Genomic DNA, 8,903 nt, shown 5'->3' with positions numbered 1-8,903 from the left:
TTTAAATACATTTAAAACAGTCTTTAAACATCAAAGAGAACAGAAAATAAAAACAAGCTAAAATATAATAAGACAAGGTATAAAAATACAAGAATAAAAGTTACAGTGCAGTGTAATATTTAATATATATATATTAAATATTACACTGCACTGTAACTTTTGTTTACATGTAAACCTTTAATTTGAAATGCTTGTATGGCCATACAAACAAATACTTAACTCAAAATGTGACATAAAAGTCATGAAAGTTACTACTAAAGTTATTATTTGTTTGCTCACAAAACTTCTTGTTTGTCCATAAATGCTTTTACAATGTTAACTCATCAAATTTAGGTGGCAAAATGTCCTTTTAAAGATGTATTCAACCAAGTAAAAGTCTCATGGAAATTAAAGTATCTTTTACAAGAGAGATATTTTCCCTGCTTAAGGTCTAAAAGGTTTGGCGGCTTTTTTGATGAAATCATTGCATTGGACCTAAATGTGCAGAGTGTGCTTTTCTTTCTCAAGATTTGATGTTTTCGGCCTTCTTGAACCTGCACATTGTGTCACCAGTGATCTCCTCAAAAGCAAAAGACAAGAGACCTGACAAACAAAAGACAAAGCAGTATCATGTTATTATCCAGTTAAAGTGGACATAAAGATATTCTCAAATGACTGAATTTTGAAAAATCCTTTAAAACAGACTCTAATAAGGTAAAAGTTTCCGCTCAAAATATTTTTTTAAACAGCTTTAATGAAGTGAAACAACAGCTTTATGATTATTAGATCTGCACTGACCTACAAACGGTCTGTGTCTGCTCTGGTTTACAGTTGTCACTTGTCAAAGATTAATGGAAAAATCACCGGTCTCTCTTTTCATGGCTTATTACATTTATGCAATTCATTTTTAATGGGATGGAAACTCCACAGTCACACAAACAAATCTGACATGCAAATGCTCTTCACTCAACCAACACTCCCCAGAGAGATGCAAAGGTGGTCTTCTCATCCCTCCCTGCACCAATCCACACTTTAAAAAAACAAGTCCTGATCCGTTTCTCAAACCACACCGAGCTCCCTTGGCAGCAGCGAGGAGGTGAATATGGATCTGTCCGGTGCCGTGGTTCTGTCCTTAGGCTGGCTGATGCTGCAGTTCGCTGGTGGGGAACTGGATTACATCTCTCAGGGGCAGGGCATGCAGCTGCAGGGCGACTACTCCATCGCTGGACTCTTTCCTCTCCACGACACAGATGGACCAGGTGCTGGTTTGCCTGCTGTGGGTCCATGCGATGAGTGAGTTTTACTGGACAGTTGACTTCCAACTAGGGCTGCAACTAACCATTAGTTTCATTGTTGATTAATGTGTCCATTTTTTTCTCGATTATTCGATTAGTTGTTTGGTCTGTAAAATGTCAGAAAATGGTGAAAAATGTTGATCAAAGCCCAAGATGACGTCCTCAAATGTCTTGTTTTGTCCACAACAAAGAAACCAGAAAATATTCACATTTAAGAAGCTGGAAACAGAATTTAGACTTTTTTTCTTATTAATTATTCAAACCGATTTATCGATTATCAAAATAGTTGGCAAATAATTTAATAGTTGACGACTAATTGATTAATTGTTGCAGCTCTACTTCCAACTCCACTGATCAGATGTATCTCACCGGTGGTCTTTAAAATGTTGTCTTATTTATTACATGTTACCCTTTCTAGAGGTGCCCCCAACAAACATGGATTCCACCTACTGCAAGCCATGAGATTTGCTGTGGAAGAAATTAACAACGGCAGCGGACCGCAGCCTCTTTTACCGGGGGTGAAGCTGGGCTACCAGATGTACGACATCTGCTCGGTAGCAGCCAGCATCCTGGCCACGCTGGACCTGCTGGAGCAGCAGTATCAGAGCCCCTCTACATCTGAGACAGAGAGCAACACAAACTACAACTACAGTCAAAGGGCCGTGGCTGTGATCGGGCCAGACAGCAGCAGCAAATCTTTCACCCCAGCTGCTCTACTGGGAGCCTACCTTGTACCACAAGTAAGTTATTACCTGGAAAGTTGCCCTTGAATTATTACATATTCCACACGCTGCGACCCGGTCTCACAGGAAGGAAGACGTATAAATAGCACAACATTACACAGATATTCCGCGTGTCATGAGGACGCATTTTAGCCTTTTTGCGTGTCATTTGTATGCTGCTTTTTACGTGTCATTTGTACGCCACTCCGCAAAAACTACGGTAACATCCGCAGTTAGGTTGAGGCAACAAAATCATTTTGATAGGTTTAGGAAAAACGTCTTGGTTGGGCTTAAAATAAGTACGTGAACTAAGTAAAATACGTACAGAAACACTGTAATATAGCTGCGGAAAACACGTCACAAACGTCACTAAAAAACACGCCTTTTTCATGCCAACGGGCTGCCACATGACGAGGCGTCCATAATGCAGAATCATTCCTCACATGCTCTTGCTTCACTTTTAGATCTCTTATGAAGCATCAAATGAAATGCTGAGCAAGAAGTACCTCTATCCAGCCTTTCTCCGCACAATTCCCAGTGACAAGAACCAGGTGGAGGCTATGATCCAGCTTCTGATCCATTTCAAGTGGACCTGGATTGCTCTCTTAGGCAGCGACAACGCCTACGGCCTGACGGGCATGCAGAGCCTGTACGAGCAAGCGCCGCACCACGGCATCTGCATCGCCTACCAAGGAGTCATCCCCTCGTACACAAACGACACAAGCCAGACCATGAGGAACCTGGTGGAAGGAATACTGAAGACCAAAGTCAACACCATTGTGGTGTTTTCCAGCAAGACAATACTCAGCGGCTTCTTCCCGTTTGTCGTTAAGCAGAACATGACGGGTAAGGTTTGGATTGGGACGGAGGACTGGTCAGCAGCTACTCGCGTATCAAGGATACCTGGGATCCACACCATCGGCACTGTGCTCGGCGTATCCATCAAGTATGCAGCCATATCTGGTTTTGAGGAGTTTGAGAGAAAGGTAGTTGAGGCTGCAATGCAACACAGTGACACCCAGGAAGTCTCCAATGTTACCACGAGTCCAGGCGATGACTGTCTACAGAGCATAGACCTGTACAGCCTCGCCAGGAACAAGTTTTCTCTGGAGAAATATGACATCACCTCCTCCTTCAACGTGTATAAGGCGGTGTATGCCGTGGCTCATGCTCTGCACCAAGCACTTGGTTGTGATTCTGGAGAGTGTCAACGAAGGAGGGTGTATCCGTGGGAGGTGAGCAGATGTAAACTTGTGTTTTAGTAAAGAAGAAAATCTCACTCTATCTGTTAGGCACTGATGTTTCCTTCTTCCGCTCCACCTCAGCTGCTCTCACTGATTAAGGAGGTGCGATTCTCTCTGGGCAACACCTCGGTGTACTTCGACAAGAACGGTGACCCGCCCACAGGATACGACATCGTTTCCTGGGTTTGGAGGGGAACCGACTGGTCACTCAGAGTGGTGGGCTCCTTCAGCCCAGATCCCATCACGCTCACAGTTGATGCCGATCGAATCGAGTGGCACGACGCGGGAGATTCAACACCAGTACGACCTATTGGAGCATCTGTGAGTAAAGTGTTTGTGTGTGTGAAGTAGGGTTGTAACGGGATGACATTTTCACGGTACGATAACCCGGCGTTCTACGGTCTGTTATTTCTTTATAGCAGACCATTGCTAAATATAACAGACCGTTGCTATGTATAACAGACCGTTGCTATGTATAACAGACCGTTGCTATGTATAGCAGACCGTTGCTATGTATAACAGACCGTTGCTATGGGCGCCAATCTGATCTCAGAGTCTGGAGGACCATTTTTGTGTCAAATTATTGATTTCCTCAGTAAGTAGCCGTGTAATAAGCGGGATAATGTACAGCTAGCGGGTCATTGTTGTGAAATAATCCCCTTCAGGGCGATGTATCGGTTTCTTTCACAACAATGACCGGCTCGCTGTTCATTATCTTTTACTTATAAACCTGATTAAAAAAAAAATAGCATGCAATTATAATATGCTATATAACTAAAGCATGTTAGTTTACATGTTAGCAGCACTATATCATTTTTCTTTTTCAATACCGTAGATAGTAAATGTGCATGGTATGATAACTGTCAACTCATATCACGGTATACCTTGATACCGGTTTACCGTTACAACCAGTGTTGGAAATAACAAAATCTACCAGCCACTCAATAGATTATCATTGCTTTAGCAGCCACTTGCATATTTTACCGGCATTTGGCTGGTGGCTGGTGCCAATTTCCAACCCTGGTTACAACTCTAGTGTAGAAGCTTAAAACTCGTTAGCTTCTAATCTAATTCAGTGTAAATGTGGTGCAACTATGAGTGAGAAATCTGCAAAGGGTTTTATGAAATAACAAAATTATGAATATTTAAAATTTGTTCTGTTTCAAAGAGACCTGAATACATTTCCCTCAACTGGAATAAAGTGTTTGTTCAGCTGCCTGCTTATTTGTAATTTAGTAATAATAATAATCAGACATTGCAACTGAAAATGTTGATCCTATTAAATTAAATAAGAGTTATATGTGTTGGTTGTGTCTAGGCGCCGCTGTCCATCTGCTCTCCACCTTGCCCGCGAGGCCACAAGAAGCTGCAGACGGGGCAACACACATGCTGCTTCGACTGCCAGGCCTGCCCCTCGGCTACATTTCTCAATAAAAGTGGTAACACAAAGACACACAGAAGAAAAAGTCAAAGCACCACAAAAATATTCAGACAAAAATAACAGAGAGGACAACTGGAAAGGTGTTTTTTTTAAAGGTCCAATATCGTGCTCATTTTCAGGTATATACTTGTATTGTGTTACTTTTATTTTCCTCATACTGTCTGCCTGAATATGTCAGTATTTACCCTCTGTCTGAAACGCTCCCTTTTAGCACATTTCAGCAGAATTGCGTTGCTAGGCAACAGCTTGGGTCCTTGTTTACGTCCTGTCAGCTGATGTCATTCACATACACTGCAACTGGAAATAAACTGGAACACATTTAGAATCGTGACAGCTCGTTTAAAGGGCCTGATTTATAAAACATTTAAAAAAAAAAAAAAGAAGACATGAAAACCCCTGTTTACAATATGGGACCTTTAAATGAGATCTTTGCTCCATGTATAGACTAACTGACAACCTGCAAAACAAATCAATATAGATTAATAATGTTTCAACCTCACCAGTCGGCTTGTGACAAAGACGGGAGGTTGAACAGGCCGTGCAGAATTTAACAATTCATTATACTACACAATAAATGTTGTGGATGTCTTCATCATCATCAGCGGAGGGAATGTGTGAAGCATGTGATGGAGGTCGTTGTTAAGTGTGAAAGCAAATAAAACAAAATAGAAAGATATCCAAAAAGAAAATTTAAGACAGAGAACATGAAAGATGGTGGCAGACTGGAGCTGCATCAACTAATCAGTTAATTGCTAAACTATTTTGATAATCGATTAATCGGTTTGAGTGATATTTTAAGTAAAAAAAAAGTCAAAATTCTTTGATTCCAGCTTCTAAAATATGAATATTTTCTGGTTTCGTTCCTCCTTTATGACAGTTAACTGAATACCTTTGAGTTGTGGACAAAACAAGACACATTTGAGGACGTCATCTTGAGCTTTGGGAAACACTGATCAACCTTTTTCTGGACATTTTATAAACCAAACAACTAATCAATTAATCAAGAAAATAATTGACAGATTAATCGACAATGAAAATAATCGTTAGTTGCAGCCCTATAGCAGTCAGACAGTCAGGACAAATATCACACTGACAAACAGGACAGGACATTTTCTTTTCTTTATGATTTTTCCCGTTGATCTAGTTCAGGGGTCAAAGGTCAGGGGTCAGCAACCTTTACTATCAAAAGAGCCAGAAATCTGTCTGGAGCCGCAAAACATGTGATCATTGTGATGTGATATATAAGTCTAATGCAGTGAGGAACAAAGAGACAATGTACTACGGAGTATTAGGACCACATTGAGGGAAAAAACATCTGAGATTTACAGAATAAAGTCAGAATATTACGAGAATAAAGTCCTACCTTTCCGAGAAAAAAAATTGTGATATTACAAGAATAAAGTCATAACTTGAAAAAAGAAAATGAAATGTACAATTACTACTTCATAATATTATGACTTTATTCTTGAAAACTCAGATTTATTTATTTTTTCCTCGATGTGGCCCTAATACTCCGTTATACCGTCGTACCATAGACCTCCAACAATGATAAATAAAATTTAAAATGTAAACAAAAAACAGTTATTCATTTCCATTTTTATAAATCCACATGGTGCCACTGGAGAGGAGCTGAAGAGACGCAGGTTGCTGACCTCTGGTCTAGTTGAACAAAATGACCATCACTCCAACACAGCAGGATTTTTGTATCTGTTGTGTGTGAGGTTGACCAGCAGGTGGCGCTGAGTACTCATACTATGTCCTGATGCAGGCGCTAAAGGACACAAACCCCCTTTTTTGAAAAGGGGGCACAGTGCATAACATGTCAGAAATGCCTAAAAAATGCTTTCTGCTCTAGATCATAACATTTCCTCTGGATGACTCATAAATGTTAAATATGAACACAGCGCAGCTTTTCCATCCACGCTGTCTCTCTCTCTCAGAATCCACTTCATGCCAGCCGTGTGAGCCGGAGCAGTGGGCCCCCCCGAGCAGCGAGCAGTGTCTGAACAGGACCGTCCTGCTGCTGGCCTGGGACGCCCCCCTCTCCATCGCCCTGCTCTTCTTTCTGGCCACCTGTCTTCTCATGACCTCCAGCTCCGCGGTAATCCTGCTGCTCAACCTGAACACGCCCGTGGCCAAGTCTGCCGGAGGCCGCACCTGCCTCCTGATGCTGGCAGCCCTGACTGCCGCTGCCATGAGCTCTTTGTGCCATTTTGGCCGTCCGTCTCCTCTGGCCTGCATCCTCAAGCAGCCTCTATTCATGTTCAGCTTCACTGTGTGCCTGGCCTGCATCACCGTGCACTCCCTCCAGGTCGTCTGCATTTTTAAATTTGCATCCAAGCTGCCGCCAGCCTATGACAAGTGGGCCAAAAAACACGGGCCGGAGTTTACCATTTTCCTGGTGTCCGTCACCATCTTGGTGATTTCTGTGGTCCGTGTGGCCGTCAGCCCCCCCCAGCCGTCCCAAGATCTGAACTTCTACAAGGACAGCATTGTGTTGGAGTGCAGTAACACCCTCTCACCCGGTCCAGGCCTCGAGCTCGCTTACGTATCGCTGCTCAGCTTCCTCTGCTTCTCTTTCAGCTACATGGGCAAAGACCTGCCAGCCAACTACAACGAGGCCAAGTGTGTGACCTTCAGCCTGATGGTGTACATGATCTCCTGGATGAGCTTCTTCACCGTCTACCTCATCAGCAGAGGCCCGTTCACCATGGCAGTGCACGTCTTCGCCACGCTCTTCAGCGTCATGGCCTTCCTCGGCGGCTACTTCCTGCCCAAAATCTATATAATTGCCCTGAGACCGCAAATGAACACCACTGCCCATTTCCAGAACTGTATTCAAATGTATACCATGAGCAAACAATGATGCTCACGTCCATCCATATATCTGCTGTATCTATGTATCCAGAATGTAGACATTTTGTTTTGTTTTCAACATAGTGGTGATATTTTCATTTGCAGATAATCATAATTTACAATGTGATTAGAGATATAAAAGATGTTAATTCATATTTTATTTTGCATTGTTATTTTTTATTTATATATATATATATTCTCCCTTTTAGGTAAAGGTTTTAGATAAGTCTGCAGAGGGTTTCTACCTCACCTGCACATGGATGTTATTTCTATTTACTCTTTCTCAGACTGACCTTTCTTTTTAAAAATGTGCAAATAAAACATAAAACATAAAGCTTGTAATTATTTCAGTTGATGAAAAATAGTTGAATTGTATGATGCAGGAATACCAGGTACAACAATTGGAACGACACAGGTCAAATGTCACTTTTAAATGAGTTTAAAACGTTAATTGTATATGTACAAATAACTGTATTAGATTGGCCACAGTAGGGGAAAAGAAAACAACTAAATAAACTTCATCTTTGTGTCTCTATACATTTGTAAAACTCCATTTAACTTATTAAGGGTGAACTGATAAAAAATGTTTATGTAAAGTGAAGACAGAGAAGTTATTCCTTTGACATCCATGGCTCATTTAACCACTAATAAAATAGTAATGAAATAACTAATTATAGCTTCAGTCATTTGTTATTCAGCTGAATAATATTTCGTAAAATTACTACTTTATAGTATTATGACTTTATACTCATAATTGTGACTTTTTTTCTCTTAAACTTATGACTTTATTCTCATAATATTACAATTTTTTTTCACGTAAACCTATGACTCTTTTGTGGAGGAGGAAATCACTTTTTTTTCTCGTAAAGTTATGACTTTATTCTCATTAAATTACGACTTTTTTCTGGTAATATTATGACTTTATTCTCAAAATCTCAGATTTTTATTCTCCCATCAATGTGGCCCTCATACTGCTGCCTCTGAGGAAGTTTCACTTAGCTCCATTAATTTGAAACTGACAGTAATTGGTCAAAAACCTCTCTAGTATCAATAAAAGAGAGTCTTGTCTGATTTTTACATTTGATTAAGCATCCTGTAAAGCCTTTTCATAGTTTATAAATGTCGGTTTGAGTGGACAAAAGCGATATGATGATGATATGATGATATTTTCAACAAGTGGCAGCTGGTCAACAGAAAGAAGAGTTTCAGTATTGCAGCATGACGTCACCTAACATCTCATTGCATATCAAATAAATGCACAATTGGCCTGTCTTGTGTGTGTGTGTGTGGTTGCACATACACACAGACACACACACACACACACACACACACACACACACACACACGCACGCACACACACGCACAC

At 41.0% G+C, this 8,903-nt stretch overlaps 1 protein-coding gene across 1 annotated transcript; it reads left to right on the top strand.

Moving 5' to 3' along the window:
* Positions 1-1,059: 1,059 nt before the first annotated feature.
* Positions 1,060-7,796, top strand: LOC119490081 (taste receptor type 1 member 1). The gene is made up of 6 exons (XM_037773301.1): positions 1,060-1,272; positions 1,693-2,014; positions 2,461-3,231; positions 3,322-3,561; positions 4,559-4,679; positions 6,622-7,796. Exons 1-6 carry the CDS (start codon positions 1,082-1,084, stop codon positions 7,545-7,547), a joined length of 2,571 nt encoding a protein of 856 aa, XP_037629229.1. The 5' UTR covers positions 1,060-1,081; the 3' UTR covers positions 7,548-7,796.
* Positions 7,797-8,903: the final 1,107 nt, after the last annotated feature.

The sequence above is a fragment of the Sebastes umbrosus genome, chromosome 6, assembly GCF_015220745.1.
Source record: "Sebastes umbrosus isolate fSebUmb1 chromosome 6, fSebUmb1.pri, whole genome shotgun sequence".
In the NCBI taxonomy this organism is placed as follows: domain Eukaryota; kingdom Metazoa; phylum Chordata; class Actinopteri; order Perciformes; family Sebastidae; genus Sebastes; species Sebastes umbrosus.
This window is presented reverse-complemented; position numbering and strand designations above follow the sequence as displayed.